At 32.9% G+C, this 20,043-nt stretch overlaps 1 protein-coding gene across 1 annotated transcript; it reads right to left on the reverse strand.

The window, feature by feature from the left end:
* On the reverse strand, nt 1–18,269 carry LOC111004255 (hemocyte protein-glutamine gamma-glutamyltransferase). Its single transcript, XM_022275196.2, has 15 exons — nt 18,165–18,269; nt 16,537–16,619; nt 15,865–15,995; nt 10,656–10,774; nt 8,205–8,337; nt 7,663–7,846; nt 7,102–7,319; nt 5,108–5,314; nt 4,546–4,765; nt 3,846–4,004; nt 2,881–3,004; nt 2,193–2,301; nt 1,796–1,956; nt 1,073–1,264; nt 1–453 (listed from the first exon to the last, which is right to left on the reverse strand). The coding sequence occupies exons 2-15, from the start codon at nt 16,605–16,607 to the stop codon at nt 361–363; spliced, it is 2,121 nt and encodes a 706-aa protein (XP_022130888.2). The 5' UTR covers nt 16,608–16,619; nt 18,165–18,269; the 3' UTR covers nt 1–360.
* Nucleotides 18,270–20,043: the final 1,774 nt, after the last annotated feature.

Below are 20,043 nucleotides of genomic sequence, written 5' to 3' on the forward strand. Positions count from 1 at the left end.
TGTAAAAGAGTAAAAAAATAAAGCTACCAAATCGCCATTAAATGGCATCATACTTATGCTATGAGTATATATTAAATATCTTAAAATTGTATAAACTTCCAGGACTTGCAAAGAGTAAAGATTTTTAGATTGAACTTTATAGATGTATGGTCAAATGTCACATATGTTATAGATGTATGTATGACACATGTCAAATTGACGATTTACGTTGATAAATATTTAACCGCCAATCAGTTACAAAGTAATCAACAATCATCAAAAGTTTTGTAACATCTACTTTAAGTAAATACTTATAGCGTAAAAATATTAATAGTATCGTTTCTTATATATTTAGTGTTTTAAGTTTTTTTTAATACTAATTCATCCTTCATACACCTCCGCTGTTGCCGCTCCATTGATGTCCTTAAGCTCTGTTGATTTGAATGTGGCGACGAAGTTTATCTTGCCAAGTTTCTTTAACAAAAATATTATGATAAATATAAAAGTGCGTTTATTTTCACATCACAAACAGAAATAAAAGTTGTTTTAGTCAAATTTATTTCAAAATTAAATTTACATAGGATAAATTAATTTTCGGTGATATTTATTTGCAATGATGTTTATAGTGATGGGCGTTTAAATGTTCGATTGTATTGTTAGAAGATGAGCCATCTTATCTCTGCTCGCTTAAGTTTTCATATAAGGCGATTCTATCGTCTACGGTAAAACCAAGATTTTTGTCAGTCACCAACACTCTTTAGCATAGTATTTTATTACGTAGCAGTAAACATACATATATACATATATATATATATATATATATAATGTTAAATATATTTTTGTTACTTAACAAGAGATACCGTAATTTAGACTGGGAGTGAACAAGTAAGCTTCACAAAAACCATATTTACGCTATGGCCTAGGTCTAAGTGCTTCTAAAGTAAACTTTGTTTTATTAATTTCAATCTTTTTCTCATGTTTTATTAGAGAGATTAAATAGTTTGACTTCTTTAAAATACTATCTATTAATTAATTATAATATTTTTATACAAACCCTGGGTCGACCAGAATAATATAGTACATTAATACTCACGTTAGGTTGTACAGGCAATTCGGTTGTCAGTGTTTCTTTTGGTTGAACGTCAGCTGCGTTGACTCTGAAGGTCCGACCTGCGATGCCTGATGACGTCAAACGGAACTCACCACCCGTTAGAGGTCGGTCCAGGGGATTGACAAATGACAGCACTATCGTTGTGGGCTGGTTGATAATAAGGTCTTCGTTGAACTGAAATAAAATAATTAATTAGCACTAATTTTAAATCGGTATCGTTTTAGTTATATAGATAAAAATATGTTTATTCATTATAAAAATGCATTATTTCGTAAACCTTTGCAGTAAAATTTCTCATTCAGAGTTCCAAGCTCTCCAATCAGAAACTTAATAGTTTATAACAAAATTGTTATATTTTCAAAAATAATTAATTCAAAAAAAGGTTATTCTACCACTTAAAAAATTTTTTTCGTTATGTCTCACTATCATCTCCAACTCTACGTAAGTTCAGAAGCCAGTCCTTTAACAGTTAACAGGAAATATACCTAGTGTTTAGTTTTTGAGGCAACTCATGATGAGATATTAATGAAGAAGATATTAAGGACATGTATGTAAATACCCAAATCAGTTTTGTCACATGTCATAAATTTATTTACAAAGATGGATATTTTGTTTACTATAACCATTAAAATATTTCAATCTCATAATCCTTAATAACCACTAATCTGATTTATTCTTATTATGCTGGTTTCCATTAATACATACTTTTATGCTGATATTGGGTTTGAGGATTTGGAAGTCGTCATCATCAGCCCAGGACTGTTTGGTCTCGTCTACGATGGCCATTGCTGATATCTTCATGTTACAGTATTCAACCAATTTCGGCAAATAATCCTCTGCCTGGACCAATATGCTTACTTGCTCGTCTGAAAATATTTAGACTATTAGATCTGTATAAACGATTGCACTTCGACATTTGTGGAGAAATGATGGTGAATCCTCAACCTAAAGGGAAAATCGACTAGCCGACCCCACAGTTCCAGTTGCTAAGGAAAAATAGCAACAAAAACAATATTTTTCAATTTGTATTTAACTATCTGTTTATTTAATAATAATAAACTACGCTATCAAGAAGAGAAAGTATAAACGAAATAGAACTAACTTTTGCCAGGTCCAACGAAAAGCTTTCCTTCGACCTTCTTGACTACATCAGACTTGACACCGTTATAGTACACACTGCTTGCTGTTAGCGCAGCCTTAATATTACGACCCTGTAATATAAAAATCGTACCTCATAGTATTTCTCGAAAACATTACTATAATTAAGGTATTTTTGTCTATGAACTATGATTGTCAACATCGAATCTTAACAAATTAAATTTGTAACCGTTGGTGGTTAAACGCAAAACGAATTGCATATTTGTTTTACAGAATATTATAACTACTAAAGGTTTCTGTAGTTCTAAATCTGTACTGGCAGGGCTAAGGGTTAGGGCTTAATAAGATAAAGTCGTTGACAATAATTTATTATATAACTCAGGCTTCGTTAACACGGCACAGTCCAGCACGTTTTTTGCAGTATACGTTGTAGTGAATAAATAGTGACGCATATAGTGTACATAGAACCATTCATGCGTCGTTTAAAGAATCGTATACAGTTTATTAGTTTAAAAATTTCTTATCGTGTATATGTCACATGGTTACCACAGGGCTTTATATTGGAGGAGGAGATATAGTGTAATAGTGAAGTAAAGAGAGCCATAGAGAGCCGAAAAAAATTATTTATTGCATCTGAATAAAAAATAATGCTGTATGCTTATAATCAGCATACAGGTATACATGTAGCTTACCTCAGTTTCAGAAGTGTTTTCAATATCAATTGTAACTCTGAAAGGTTTTCCGATGGTCACTGTATCTATGTCTCTCAGTTTAAAGATGATGTCATTGGAGAGACTTGCTGCCACAGCATAGTACCTGATTAAAGATAACTATTAAGGTATACACATAAAAATCGTAACGGAGGTGGTAATAGATTTGATTGCTCTAGGATGGCTCTGAAGAAAATTTTTACATGTATCAATAATAAATTACGAAAATGTACCTGAAAAGTCCTGAAGTTATTTACATTTAAATGAGTTATAGTGTATCAATGGCTAAAGCACACGAAACTAGTTTTATAGATATACATATATAATTGAATGTTGTGAGAATTAATATTTTTTATCTATACTAATATTATAAAGAGGAAAGGTTTGATTTTTTGTTTGTTTGTATGAATTGAATAGGCTCCGAAACTACTTGGCAGATTTGAAAAATTCTTTCACTGTTGGAAAGCTACATCATTCCTGAGTGACATAGGCTATATTTCATTTTCAAAAAAAATAGGCATCCTTACTAAAATTACGATAACATTAACATTTGTTTATTATTTGATACAATTCTAACAGATGGCGCTGAGTTAAAGGTAGTTTAGTTTAGGTCCGTGTCGTGGTACCAACGTTTCACATAAGTTCTCCTACGGTTTCCCTTGATTAATTTACTACTATGTAATATAACATAACCTTAGCCACAGCAACGCTTGGCCGAGTCTGCTAGTTGTATATAAATTTATAATGACTCTCTCACAGAATGTTCTCCAAACCGAAAGAGAGACTTGAAGTAAGCACTATTAGAGGACTCTCATACCCCTGTGTGGCCGATACATTTGTATCACATAGCAGGTTTAACGATATATGTTAATTAAGGTGTAAATTTCTAAATTTAAGACTAATATTCAAATCTTTGGATTGGAACGTATTTTTTCACATAAACTCACCTCTTAGCCCTCTCAGAGTATCTTACTCCATTCATAAGCGCCAATCGCTCGCTGGCCGTGCCTTCTCTATGTTTGTATTCCCCTGTGATGTCTTGTCTATCAGCATCACCAAGAGGGTCGAACACGTAAGGCTTCTTTGTTAAAACCATTCGACCAATGCTAAAAGGAAAATATATGTAAGTGTGTATAACTCTTTCATATACTGGAAATCTCACTTATTAAAATGTTTTCTCATTTATGTTTTGATTTTACCCGAGAGTTCAATAATTATTTGGACTTTGATCGACTCCCTGGTGCAGTTATAAACGAACACTACGTATAACCTTACGTACGTAAGATACTTTAAGGTTGATTGGCTAAGATTATCGAAAAAACATACTAGTCTTGTAATATGTATCAATCAAAATAGGCGAAATAATGTATCAGTTAACAAATCTTATGAACATTCATAAGATTTGTTTTATATTTTTATTTTAAATATTCAATATCCCATGAATATTATATGTAGCGACACCTATAAAAATACAATTATGGCGATAACATCATATCCGGGAATACGTGCGAATGAAGTTTTCTGGCTGCTAAGGATATAGCCACTGGGTCTTCCGACCGGCGAGTTATTTATGAGATTGACCGAGAATATATTTTAGTTTGGACGAAACACCTACCTTCTATCACAAACATTTAGACTTTGACTTACTGATAGTTATTTGTGTCGACCATTGAGAAGCCGCTTTCCGCGTCTGGGTCTCGTCTCCACCGCATCAGGTCAGCATTGACTGAAGCAAGCATAAACTCGACATCATGGGCCACACCGATGACTCCTTGCTTGATAGCTTCCAAAGGTGCTGGTCCGCACTGGTACATGCCAGAAGAAGTCTCTTGTGGAGTGGCATCTACGGCTTGCCAGCCGCCGTAACCTACGATGTTAAAATAGCAATGAATTAAATAAAACCATCTTTTACTATCTCTGTTAAGAAGACTTATAGCATTTCTTACTTCTTATCTCGTGTCGTAAAAGAGAGGATACCTAATTAATAAATAAACGCTTTGTTTTTAAACAGAATAAAGAAATGGTTGTTGCAAAGACATTTAGATCGATTAGTTATAAAAATCCGCATAATCAGGCCATATAAAAATAGGCATGCAAATGTCATTTTAAATTTTATAATGTGGTATAATAAATTAAGTTATCTATAATGGTTGTCAAACATTTAGTATATACAGAAAATGAGTATACTATAACTGCAATATTCATATACCTGGAGGCAGATCAGGTCTCGCCATCCATACGTCGTTCCATACATGGTAGTTCCAGATGGAATCCGCCCCTTGTGGGTTGTTGGGGTCATAGTCCAGCTCTTCCATGGTCTCCGTGTAGTACTTGTCTACAGTAAGGGAGCTGTTTGCGTCGTGAGCTGACACCAAGTTGGAGACCACACGGGACGGGATTCCAAGGGCACGGCATACTGTTAAATTATTAGAGTAATAAAACTTCAAATACTAAGTAAGGATATATTAATATTATTGGCTATATTTTTCCTCGTTATTTTCTATTGTATTAATACTGTAAAGATAATGTATGTATTTTTGTAAATAAGTATTGTCGAGAAGTATTAGTAGAAGTAAGTAGTATGAAAAAGAAATCAGCAAAATTTTCCAAATTCCTTCTGCCAAAATCAACCTAGGAGTCCAGGCATCTCTCTTTCGAATTATTCGCCGTTTTAGAGAAAGCATCGTTTGGTCTCTTTCTCCAACTTAATTCGCTGTTTTGCTGATTATTTTTTTTTTGCTTTACCAAATATTTCTGGTAATTTTATTTTACTGTGCTTATTTAACCTTTTGTATGTTTTAATTGTATTTTTTTTGTAATGCATATGTTAACTTTAATTGTCATACATTTTTCACGGAAGATTTTATTAAATATGCCGTAGATTTAGTACTATGTATGATGTGGTAAACTTAATAAATATTATTTATTTATTAAGTATACCACGATAAAATTAAAAAAATGCAAAACAAATTTTTGCTACTCTTAAAACCTTTCTATTTCAAGTGTGATTCTTAATAAAGGTTTAGGAGTATAAGGTTTTATATTTATTTGATAAAAAAAAGCAGATACGCTAGACGCTAAAGAGGAGTAGACTTAAAATTTTGGCATCAGTTTCACGCCACACACCGTTGAATCTTTAGGGCATGCCAGTTAATTAATTAATTTTGATATATTTGTTTTAAATATTGTTTGATGATTTGCTTTTTTAAAAGAGTACCGAGAGTTTTTTACGCCGGCTCTCTCGGCCTACACCCTCTGTCTTCTTTGCCGATGAGTAGGGATGCCTACAAGTTCGAATTGATTGACGTGGAATAAGTGAAACCTAGATGATCTTATGTTCCAAAATAAACGTATTTTATTTTTTTATTTTTTATTTAAGAGTCACTGTAGACTCTGGACCACCACTGCTCCTTGTTATAAAGCTATTTCGATGCGATAAACACTACATTCATTTCATTCGAATAAGTAAACATTGAAACCAATAAATTTAATCTCAAAAATATTACTTACCGATTTCCCAGTAACTATTATCATAAGAATTCAATAAAAACGAATAGGCCATTAACTAACATATAATCTACATATATGTCGCCTGTGAATGTTTGTGTATGGTTATTATCACTTAAATTCCACAAAACATCCTTTATTAATATTTATAAAGACTACGTGCGGTTTAGGATAATATCAATTACGTGACTTGCTTGAAATATCTAGACTTTGATTTAAAATGTCTAGACTAAAGCTTTTTTATTCGTGTCTTGCTGTCATTTATATTGAGGGATGTGGAAAAAGAAATTTATATTTGAGGATAAGATTTAAATGGTCACGTTTTCGATAACGACATCGGGAAAAACTTTAACTTGTTTTAATTATAGCAAGAAGTACGCGTACTAAAGTTCGTAAGTGTAAGGAAACATGGCACCTGGCAAGCCCACGCATGGGAACTAGACTAACATTAAAGAAAAACTTAATTATAAGTATCAAAAAGTTTGTCAACAAATTTCTGAACTAAACTTTCTTCTACACAGGTAATTAAAAAATATTGTAATTTTTTTACAGCTGTTAGGTACTTTAAGTCTTTTGTTTTAAATACTGTATGACTTCAAAACTACAATCAGTTGGTGGGTTAAAACAGAAAGAACAGCCTTGTATGGAAAATTTATATTATGTATCAATCTAAGTAAAAATCTGTATATTGTATACCTGTGGTAACAACGCCAGCAAACACCCAGCATTGTCCATACGGAACTTCTTGCTGAGTTTCCAAGTACTGCGCCAATATATCAACAGAGCCAGTCCACTCGGATGGAGCTGTTCCATCTTCATACTGTCCATCCCATCGCCCCACAAGAACTCCAGCATCATCGTTCGAGTTAACAATACGGGATATAACTCGAGCCACTTTAACTGGATCGCCGCGTCTTGAAAAAATAGTAATATGTAGATATAAAAATTAATATAACATTATTAGTAGAGTAGAGTATTTTTCTTCTAAATTTACTACTGCCGTCGTATTTATTACTTATTGTAAATAATATTCGATCTTAAAATCATTTTTTTTGGTGTATATGAACTTGATATGGCTGGTTTTTCCAAATCTATATTTAAAAATGCTTTTATCGACAATTTTAATACATGGTTCCTTGATATTTATCTTTGAACAGTGATATTTTCTCATAAACATTTAACATTATAGTCAAATAAATCGAGAATCCTAAGTAATCATTATAAAAGACGTGTCGAGACATATAAAAAAAAACTCACTGGTGGAATGGCATCTCGGCTCTGTCAAGCATAAACATACATGCCGGCAAAACCACAGCATCAAATTGGCCGTATAACCACGGCTTACCACGTGTGGTTTTAATGGGACCAACCCACACTTTGCCTACGTCATTTAAAACATACTCCTGAAGAAGAGCGGTGTCTTCCATAAAAGTTTGGTCATCTGTAATAAGGGTTTTTGGTTTAACCGTTACGATCAAGCTGCTATACATGAGATTCAGATGTCTAAGGGCTGTTAGCCCATGGGACTGAAGCGTTTTGGCGCCTGCCAAACTCTACGCCAACTCATGACTGTCAGAATTACGTGTCTGAGAAGGTCAAGCTTCAGTCTAACTGAGTTGTCTAAGCGAATTGTTGTGTATTTAAAAAAAAAATACTATCCAAAATGTTTTAAAAGATTACATCCATAAATAGTTTGGCGGGTCAAAGCCTGTAAATACCTGTGAATTTTAACAGTTTTTTGCTAAATAAATTAACTAGACAAATACAATAGTTGTACTCCACGACTTTTATATAATTACCTGGTATCCATGGGTTGAAAAGTATGTATAGGTCCTGGTCAAAGTCATAAATCTCCCGAACGGGTGCGCTCTTCATTCTAGTGACAACTCGTAATGCCCAGGAACCAACTGGTAATGTCACTGGTGTTGATATCTAAAGAGACGTATTTGTATTGAGAATATTGATATGAATCATATACAAACAAATTGCAAAAGCTACAGATTTCAGACTATTAAACTATAATAGAAAGATAGTCTTTAAGTTATGGTGGAATCATTAAGCTTAAATAAATCGCTTCACAACGTGGGACTTATTAACTATCTCTTTTTATCACAGCGTCAACTCAATCCAACAGATAGAGATGAAACAATACTACGATAAAATAATATTTACGAGTCATAAGACTGATTAAGTTTTTTATGAATAAAGGGTTATGTAATTCAAACGTATTTTTGAAGTCTTAACCGGTCTACACAAAAGGTAACACGGAAAATATTACAAAAGTAATAAAAAACATCAGCATTATAAAACCAAAAATCATCGCAATTAAATCTAAAAATACCTTTAAAAAAAATAATAGCTGTTCCTTGTTAAATAAAGCATTAGATATAATTGTATTTTTAGTCAGATTTGATTACTAACCAAACTTGTCTTTTAAAAGGAGTACTCATCATAACAACTTACAAACTTGATATAGACATAATGAACGAATCAATATTTAATGATTTTAACAAACTCCAACCGGTTTTTCGTAACTTATATAACACGTATCGGAGTCTATAATAATAATATTAAAGAATTCGATGAAAATTCCACTACTCCATATTATAGTTGTTTGTAAAGCAAGGAGGAACCTCTTTCAATCTACTGAAATAGATGACGATTAAAAAGAGTTTCTTGCTAGTTTCAACACGTTTTTTTATGCCTAGAAACGTAGGTAACAATTTTTCGGCGTTTTGTTTTGACACTTCAAAAGTTTACAAAAACTACTACAATTAATATATTCTTTGTGGGCTCTGACGATATATCATTTGCATGTTAGCAACTTTTCGCGAATTTTTCAATTTTACGTGTCTCATGAAATAAACATAAAAATCGATAAGACCGACAACACACTCGCGAGCCTTCCATACACTTAATATCAGGTGACTGTTGTATAAAAAAATTAAGTATTAAGTTGATTTTTCTACTATTCAGAAAGACATTATGGATGGAATTCGATATATTTTGATTATAAATTTGAACGCGTACGATTTGTAGCCCAAGAAAATAAAAAATATAATAATCAATATGCAAATGTTTTAGACACCCATTCCTTTATGCTAATAATATCCTAACAGGGACATAGGTACATTATTTTGAGCCTATAATTATGCAAATCGCTTTGTTATTACAATCATGGCGCCTAAATACTAAGACCAAATAGTTAATAGTTATGCCAAATTTTTATGAATAAAATCAAATAAGCTAGTAGATTGGAATATAAATGTCTTATTAAGATTTGAAATTTATATGTAAATATAATATTAAAATACAATGAGTTATTAAGAAACCCAAAAACATGACTAACATTCACAAATAAGTAGCCGACCTATTCTTTAATCGATTTAGTAATATATTATTAGTAGATAATATTAATGAAATATACCTAAACTTAATTAAACGTTATATAAGTAATGTATATGATTATATACTTTTCGTAAAAAAAATTAAGACAAAATTAATTAATACGTAAAATTTATTATTTTGAGTACCTGTTATCATGTCAATTGAATGGTTTATTTATTAAATAAGTACATAAACTTAAACATAATTTTTAGTGACATAATTGTAGTTAATTCTAATATACCTAATAACTAACCAAAAAATTCAATAATTAAAATATAATAGCTAGACGAAATTTATGTTTTTTTATTTAAATTGATAATATATCTTCAAATCATCTATAAAATCTATTATTAATTTTTAAACTAATCACATTTACATACAAATGCCACATCAATCTTTAAAGTGTGGACCTCAGATTTCTGTATCCGCTCCGTGATCACAGACATCTGTTTCCTCGCGTTGTTTGCTTCGAGCGAGTGTTAAATGCGCACTTAGACAGTAAGTCTATTAGTGCACCGGGGAGCGAAAGAAAGAGAGTCGCATTTTTTAGTTTTCGATAAGACAATACATAGTATCATTTTTTTTTTACTTGGGGAAATGCATTGCGCATATCCTTCTGCGGCGCGACTGCTTGGTGCAGAAGGATTATGTGGGACTCGCCATTGGGTGCCACAAAAAATCCGCTTATCTTATATAACTATAACTTATATAAATATATAACTTATCCGCTTCTCGACATGTGATGCGGCGGGCGCGTCCGCCTCTTCACGCCCATTGTTGGTTTGTGAGGATGCTTGACGCAGCAAGCAACTTTCACGCATTTACTAGAAGCTTTAGCTAGAATACACAGTATCATGACTAACCTCAAAAGATAGAGTGTTTTCCTGAACATCCAGTAACTTGGCGCTCCATGTGTGTTTGTCTGGAACAGCGTCACGTTTCAAGAACATGGAGCCCATCGTGTCTTGAAGAGGTTTGTCACCTGTGAAGTATTGTATTACTTTAATAACAATTCTAAAAACACCCTATTATGTCTATAAAATGTTGTAGATTAGAATAAAACACTTAAGTATTCTTTAACAACAATACTATTGGAACGCTTTTCTATTTGTTGGTGCTTGTATCTTTCACTTGCATGTATGTCTTTCGAGGAAGCCACATATGGAAGTAAAGTTAGGATCATTTAAAGAGCGTTGACAAAAACTTTAAACCAAAGGAATTAAATCTGTACTCTTTAAAACGGGTTGCGACAGATTTTTACTGCTCCATAATATTATCGGGTGAATACTACATATACACAAATTTGCCATGAGTCTTGAGTGTCAAACACTGTTGCTAACCACAATTGCTATACAGCTCCGAGTTATCAAAATCAAGTTTTATTTTTTTTTTTTTTTTATTTATTTATTTGGTGCACAAAACACATTATAATCTTTACAAAAATAAACTTAAAACTAATAGTTATGAACAGGATTCTAATGTAAAACCATGTGCACACTGCAAAATTAATGTTACATCAATAAAAGGCTCATAACTAACAAAGGTAACATAGTAAGAAAAAAAACAATAATAATAATAATAATAAGTTCCTCGACACCAATTTAACGTAACGTTAACCAGGACCACAAGGGTCAGCACTTAACCTACGATGGAGGATGTCTTTAACGACACTAATGAATTTATTGATGTTGCGACAGAATATGTCCACAAGTAAGTGGTTGCTCTTTGCCATCTCGTTATATTGACGAGCCATCCTGGTCAAAGGGTTGTAAAAAGAGATGTTATTCTTATAAGTTTGAAGGGAAAATAAATTGACTTCGTTAGCTCTACGGGCACTAAATCTAATGTTAAGGCTAATGTGAGCAAGTAGTTCGGGAGAGTCTATAATGGAGTGGGTGATTTTGTAAAGGTAAACTAAGTCGAAGACTATGCGTCTGGATTCTAATGGTTGAACTTTAAATTTCAGGAGTCTATCGCAATAATTTAAGTTAGACCGGCCAGGTTTTATACGATAACATAAAATTCTGAGAAATTTCCTCTGAATTCGTTCAATATCGTCAATGTGCACCTTATAATTCGGCGACCATATAGGACTACCGTATTCTAATATACTTCTTACGAGGCTGAAGTATAAGTACAAGGTGCTACGAGGATTTTTAAAACCTTTTGTGGATCTAAGAATAAAACCCAGTAGATGGTTTGCTTTAGACGTGATGTGACTATAGTGGGCACGGAATGAAAGCTTGTCATCGAACAGGATACCTAGGTCTTTTGCAGCATCTGATCTGTTAACTAATTGACCATCTATGACGTAGTTCCATACGATTTTGTTTCGTTTATTAGTAAACGATATGACAAAACACTTGTCTATATTTAAATACATGTAGTTCGTCTTGCACCATTGTGATACGGTATTGATATCACGCTGTAATGTTAAGCAGTCATCTAAATTAGTAATAGAAGTAAATATTTTTAAGTCATCTGCATATAAGAGACAATTGCAGGACAGTTGTTGAATAAGGTCATTAATAAAAACTACGAAGAATAATGGCCCTAAGTGGGAACCCTGAGGTACTCCCGATGTAACTGCGATAGGTGCAGAGATGAAGCCCTTTAACGCAACCAACTGAGTTCTAGAGTCTAGGTATGAGCAGATCCATCTATATAAACTGCCGTGGATACCATGTGACGCTAACTTATGACAGAGCAGATGGTGATTTACTTTGTCAAAAGCCTTAGAGAAGTCAGTGTAAACAGAGTCAACTTGGCCACCTGTGGCAAACACTTGACAGAGATAGTTTTTGTATTCCAGAAGGTTAGTGACCGTAGACCTGTTTCTAACAAAACCATGTTGCTTGTCTGAAAGAACAGGCTTAAAATGACTGAACAGATGAGTATACATCACTGACTCAAATAATTTAGCAGCGCAAGATAAAATACTTATCGGTCTATAGTTTTTACAATTGGACTTATCACCACTTTTATAAATAGGTATTATGTGGGCAGTTTTCCAGCGCTTAGGAAACACACCACTAGTTAACGATTTATTAAAGAGAACACATAATGGAATGGACAACTCCTTTCCGCAACTTTTTATGAAAATAGGAGGCAGAAGGTCAGGACCTGCCCCTTTGTTAATATCCAAACTATCTATTTTACGTTTGATATCTGTTACCGTAATAGAAAAGCCAGATAATATATTAAAATACGTGTTATTTACAGCACCAGATTGGTCAGTGTATATAGTTTTATTAGTTTTATCATCAAAAACTGAACCAAAGTATCGCGAAAAAAGGTCACATATCCCCTGACCGTCTGTCTCAGAAGTATTTTCAAGTGTCATGGTGTGAGGCACTGAAATATGGCCTTTACGATTATTCACAAATCTCCAAAATGATTTTATGTCCTTGACCAACGAGTCCTCGATGGATGCGATATACTTGTCGTAACAAATCTTGGTAAGAAATTTGCATCTCTCCCTCAGCAAAGAGAAAACGTCGTAATCGCGGGGATTCCCAAACCTCTTAAACCGTTTATGATATAAGTTTTTTTCTTTATTACATTTAATTAAGGATTTGCTGTACCAGACTGGATAAGATGAGAATTTGCTACAACAACTTGGTGTATTTCTTGATATTATTTCAAATAAAAGCTCATAAAAAGCTTCGGTGCACTCATCAATACAAGGGGACGATAAGATTTCGGACCAGTTCACAGACTGGAGTTCAGATTTAATGTTTTCAAAATTACATTTAGCAAAATTAAGCCGTTTAATGTTAGCGCGTTGAAGCCCTTTAGAAATCAGAATCGGAGAAAGAGTAATCAAAATTGCGGGATGATTTTTATCTAACAAACTTAATGCAAGTGTTTCATTGACACTTATACAATCTATATTAGAAAGCACCAAATCCAACAAGCGAGCGTTTGCATTTGTGATAAAGTTATGCTGTTTTAGATTACACAGTGACATTAATTCATTTAGTAGAAGGAGCTTCTTACTCGGGTTAGGGGAAATTGACAGAGAGGGATTAATCGAATCAGAGTAATCAGGTGTGTTAAAATCACCAATTAATAAGAAATTATCCAAAGGGAAACGATTAAGAAGTAAATTTTGGCAATGGCTATAAAAGAGTTCAAGCTTGTTAATTCTAATATCAGGAGGCAAATAGCAAACACATAAATTTATGCGAGAAGTGTCACGTGCTTCAGGAATAAGAGTAACCCAGACATCCTCCATATCACTATCCCACGATGCTTGACGGATGACCTGGTATTTTTTATGGACGGCGAGTAAAACTCCACCTCCCTCGGTTTTAGCACTGGAGGAATCCGCACGATCTCGTCTGAAGAGATTGTAACGGGCGTCAACAACTTCGCCATCGAAAACACTCATATTTAAGTTCGTTTCCGTCAAGCATATAATATCGAAGTTAGAATTTAACAGATTTAAAGAAAATTGAGTTAACTTGCTACGAATTCTGTTTACATTTTGATAAAATATATTAATCATTGTGGAAATAACGTGTGATTCAGTATATAAAAACAAAAATTGATCAAGTAACTTACTAAGCAATGATAAACAAACAAATTAGTAGTAGTAATAACAATTAAGACAATTTAGTGAAGGAATCATGACTTTTAATTAGAATGGCCGGGCTTGATTCATCCTTACGAACATAAATTTGGCCATATCGCACCCAAACAAACCTGTAGTTCTTGTCAGTAGAAAATTTACGTGCCGCATGGTGTAACTCTTTAGCTTCAGGAGACAAATGTTCAGACAAGTATATCCTGCTCGACGACGAGCCGCCAATACCAATATCGGTAGTAGATAGTTTGGTGTCAGGGTGGGACTTATTGAAGCGAGTCAACGCAGACAAGAGTGTATCACGCTGACGCTGCGTTGAGAGGGTAACTAGTATGTTTCGCGGCCTTTTGGAGTTTGAGTCCATCTTAGCTACACGACGACATGCTTTAACATCACTCTCAGATACCACAACATTTAAACACTCACAGAGTTTTTTGAATAACTCCATCAGATTCTCAGTCTTGCTTTCGGGTACCTCGTGAATCTCGAGGTTTAAGTCACGTGAAATCTTTTCAACTGTAAATAAACGACTCTGGAGTTTTGATAACGTGTTTTGAGATTTCGTAAGTTCAGTCTCGAGTACCCTGATTCGATTGTCTTTGTCTGCAATATTTGACTTCAAATCATTTTGTTCTAAGATGATAAAATCCGTTGTCGTCGTGAAGTCAGCCTTTACCAACTCAACAGCTCGGCTAACCTCGTCGGTCACCATATCCTTCAAGTCCTTTCTAAGCGCGGACCGTAGATTTAGCATAAACGATGAGTCAGGGGACAGTTTCAAGTCTATAAGTTTGCTGATACTGTCCAACGTAACCGGCTGCTTAGAAAAGTCAGCGCCTGCAGAAGTTTTCGTAGCAAAATCACACTCCGGCTCTTTACACGTCGTTATATATGAGGAGGCGCTTGGTGATTGGTTATTGCGACCCCGCCGGACAGGAGTATTATCGTCATTGTTTTTACGCCGAGTTACATTCTGACACAGAGGACAATTAAGTGATGCCAATTGCTCAGCACTGAGCTGCTTAGTCGACCCGGCAGCAACATCAAGGCATTCATAACAAAACTTGCGTTTGCAATTATTACACTTTAAAAAATGATCGACATTTAATACGTTATTACAGCCATGGCACTTCATAGCTTGATTAGATTCACTATTATTCACTTCACTGATTTTACGTATTCTGTATTACTTCAAATTTGACTTATAAAAGCTAACACTATTGTTAAAAATTGAATAATAACACTTATAACACGGCTAAACAAAGTTGGGTTTAAATTATCAATGGAATCTTCATATTATATCAGAAGTTTTTAAAGCAGTGTACGACTCTTAATATTGAGGTCGTGCGTTCAAATCACGGCATAGTCATGAAGACACCAAGATGTCTTTAAAAAGCTATCACCAACTTGTCTATACAATTAAAAACATCAAATAGTTTAGTTACTAACATTTGTTTTTATTATATATAATATTCGTTACTTACCAAGAGTGAAAACGAATTGAATAAGATCGTCGTTTTCATCATAGGGTCTCGTGAATCTGATGACTCCATTGAATGGTTGACCTCTCCGCACAATTGTGCTCGTGGGGTTTTCATCGTTTACTGCCTCAAATCTAGGAAAATCAGAATATTATTTCACGAAAGATATCTAAATATCTTATTTCTTTATTTAATTTTAAGGTTACTAATATTAACACACGGACCTTTGGTCCAATTTCGTAATCTTTTAGAAATCAATTTAATAACTATTTATTTATTAAGGTCAATATTACTTACAAAATTTTTTATTTTATGTATGCTTTCACACATCGCAGATATTAAAATGATAACAATGAATTATCTATCAAAATATGTTATAAAAAGGATATTTAAACGTGTGAAAATGACATGAGAACGAAGAGGCGATAACGATCTGGATCCTTGCACCTTACTCATACTCCAGTAGCCCTTAATTAATATCACACAATTCCCGGGGGAGTTTCGTATCGATGAAGTCGCATAACATCCGCGAATATACAATGTAATAGAAAAAAGCAATAAGGTAGGAATATATATAAGTGATACCATGATGATCCTATGTTCCAAAATAAACGTATTTTATGTTATAACATTAAATGCCTGCGTCTACTACTTTACATTTAATGTAATACTTACTTGACAGTATTATGAGGTTGTGCATTCTCCCTTGGATAAAAATGGACGACATCCACTTGAAGGGGCTCCATTTTTTATTTTATCTACGATACCACAAAAAAATGTAATACCACAAATAATTTAGTAAACAAATATCTATAAAATATTTTTTTAACACATAAATAACACTAAAAATAGATTATACACCATTTCGATCGACAAACACAACATACTTTATACATAGCTTCTATTGGTAACTAAGCTTACAAACTACAAATATGTGATATTAAACGCGAGAGATACGTATTGTTTTAATAATTTATTGAATATTTTTGGAAAAGACATCTCTTCGAAACTTCTAAATGCATTATAAAGTGAGCTATATACAAATATTGTATACAGTTACATATACATGATTATATTCCTCCAGATTGAAATAACAGGACTGATCAAGTCAATGCGAAAAAATTGTATTGAACAACAATTTTGAGACAAATATTAAACTAAGTCTAAATTCATCTAGTATGCACTGTAAATAATACGTCATATAACGTAGCATTTGAATGAATCAATTACGAGTAAAATGATTGAAATAACCATAAATGTATTCAATGAATTGATTCGTAGAATTGTACAATGATTTGTAGGTATATTCTATTAATTGTTTTCAAAGTTTTTACAAGTAACTACTAGTAGTGCTAGGTTATCGCTTTAATATTTTTTTTTTATAAATCGGTTATGCAGTATTTTCCATATTCTTTTAAATTAAATAGTTTGGTCCCTGTGACAGTTTAATGATGGGAGCATTTCCTTGTTGTTTTGTGATACTTATTTGTTGAGGGAGGAAAGCAACAGCTCTGGGTTCACTGGTACTATCTACCAGATACCTACTTAAATCTTTAATTAGCGCCTGTGCACTTGAAAATCATGGCCTAACAGTTCTACACAAAAGGGAATAAAATCGATGGAAAATTTATTTTTATTATATTTAAGCGGTTTTTTTCCTAAATTTTTTATTTGCACATATTAATACGAGAAAATAGTATAAATTTTCATTACTTATAGAATAACATTAATTTTAATATTATATATAAGTAAATATGCTTCCAAACCATGGAATTTAAACCATTTTCAACTGTATGAACATAATGTCTCGCATACTTTAGTTTATATACACACAAAACAAATAGGATTTAGGTAAATTATGTTTGAATTTTTAATTTTCTTTTTAAATGATTTTTCTTCAGTGTTGCTTAAATCTAGTAAAGGAATTTATTTATTACACTTCACACTTCGTTACATGTATACAGGTATAAAATTAAAATAATTAAAGATGAGAGCAACTGGCGACCTTATCTTATTTACCGTAAGAATTACTCGTAACACTTATAATATGAAATATATATATATATATATATAATGAAATAAATGTTACTTGTTTAATAATAAATTATCAAAAATAACATAAGATAACCGATTAAATGAAGATTTCAACCCGTGAAGGTTATCTGATATACTTAATTTATTTCTAACAAGTATAGAGTACAATGACCCCGGATATTTATATATTAGACCAATTAATAATTTATCAATAGCATTTTGAAATATTTTTGCAAACTGTAATATTTTTGCAATTTGTATATACTTACATTTAAAATTATGTATCACTTATTCACAACTCACGTATCGCTAACACGTAATATCTTAATTAAATCGATGGCACTGAATTCGATGCGCGCGCGCAACTGACTCGAAGAGCCGAAAAGCGTCGGATATATCAAGAGAAACAACTCATAGTTGAACTTTGCAGGGTGGATATGTTTGCTGAAATATCGAGGACATTTTTAACTATTAACGTCTTTGTCTACTAACTACTTTGGTTATGTATATGTGGAGAATACAATTTTGATATTAATTACAATATCAGTAAAATTGTGTAGTATCAATATATCAATAAAATGAACAAAGTTGGCATACCGCTTTCAAAATAATAATAACTTATTAATTTTATTATATCAACCTATCGTTCTAAACTTCTAAGGGTGCATTTATCACTCCCCCTTCTGGTCGTGATGAAACCAGCGTGATTAACCGTTCCTTAGACGCAAGACGGCGTGGCCCACCGGTTTATTCACTTAAATTACTTTTAAGATTTAGTTTAGTTTTATTTCCGTAATTATATTCATGGAAACTGCTTGTTTTAAAATATCCTCAGTAAGTACTCATTAACACCTAAAAGATTTTATTTTAAACTACATTTTCCGAACTCTATGGTCACCCTACAATGACGTACGGCGCGGGCGCCTACAGTGTCATCCTATTAATAAATATTTATGTGGAAACAAACAGTAATTCCCAAAGGTCGGACTTAGAACACGTCACATTATGTCATTGAAGTGACGCCCAACTGGTCATTCCTCGGAATACGTGATAATTAAATTATATGATTATTTAGGGAATTGATTATATAAAAATTAGTCATGCAAAGTTGTTAAGCAATTGTAAAACCTTAATTTTCGTACTCTGGCTTATCAACTTACATCCAATTTTATAAGCCATAAAGAATAAAATAATACAAAGCAGACATTAAAATATTTATTACCTACTGATATAGTCTATAATATAGGCCATTAAGAATAGTTTAATAAAAACGAAAAAGATATTAATAATATCTGATATAGGCTAGAAAGAATAGTTAAAAAAATCTTAATTACTAATATAGGTCATAAAGAAAAGTTAAATAAAAAAATAACACATTTCTTAATTAGTCATAGGACCGCTTCGTTGCTATGTCGCAAGATCTAGTTTAAAGTGGAGAAAGTTGATGTAATTAACTTTACGGATTACTTTCAATGACACCTTCCTTTTACATATTTTTTTTAGCTGAAACTAGTCCAATTAATGTATTTGTTATCTAAATAGATAAAGTTTTTAGCTACTTTATTGGAATAAAATAAAACGATCGCAGCCCGGTCTAAAATGTATTAAATTTGCCAATCATAATGGTGTCAAAGGCCGGCAATGCACTCGCGAGACCTCTGTCATTAGGTTTTAAGACATTTATTCTTATAATAGACAATAGTCACTTACATGAGAACACTTATATGCTAAAATGGTGGTGGAGGTAGAACTTGGGAGGACTTTCATTTCCGTAGATTGGGATCACTTAATAGGTGGTCTTTTAATCTTAATTGCAAAATTGACAAGCTGCCTGCACTTTTTATATTTTTTGGGAGTCTATCATACCGCAGCACTCTCCCAACGCTCAATGATTTTTTGCCGTAATTGGTTTATGTCTGTCATTAAAAGTGTCCATGGGCTTCCTGCCCGTTTGCCCCCTGTACTATAAAAAACACTATTTGGTAATGTGGCCAATTATAAGCCATGTACTTACAAAAACCTGCCTTATAAGTAAGATAAAAATCTAATAAACAGCTAAGTATCCTGTAAGTTTGGTAATTAATAGTGTTTACGTAATTTTGCTATGGTATAGCAATCTTACTTAGAATTTATATTCGAAGTATATTT

The sequence above is a fragment of the Pieris rapae genome, chromosome 13, assembly GCF_905147795.1.
Source record: "Pieris rapae chromosome 13, ilPieRapa1.1, whole genome shotgun sequence".
Taxonomy (NCBI): Eukaryota; Metazoa; Arthropoda; class Insecta; order Lepidoptera; family Pieridae; genus Pieris; species Pieris rapae.

Coding starts and splice junctions, on each gene's coding strand:
- LOC111004255 (XM_022275196.2), bottom strand. CDS start 16,607: ATGGAGCCCCTTCAAGTGGATGTCGTCCATTTTTATCCAAGGGAGAAT. Junction 7,847..8,204: donor TTTCAACCCATGGATACCAG/GTAATTATATAA, acceptor CCCTTATTACAG/ATGACCAAACTTTTATGGAA. Junction 3,005..3,845: donor TACTCTGAGAGGGCTAAGAG/GTGAGTTTATGT, acceptor ATCTTTAATCAG/GTACTATGCTGTGGCAGCAA.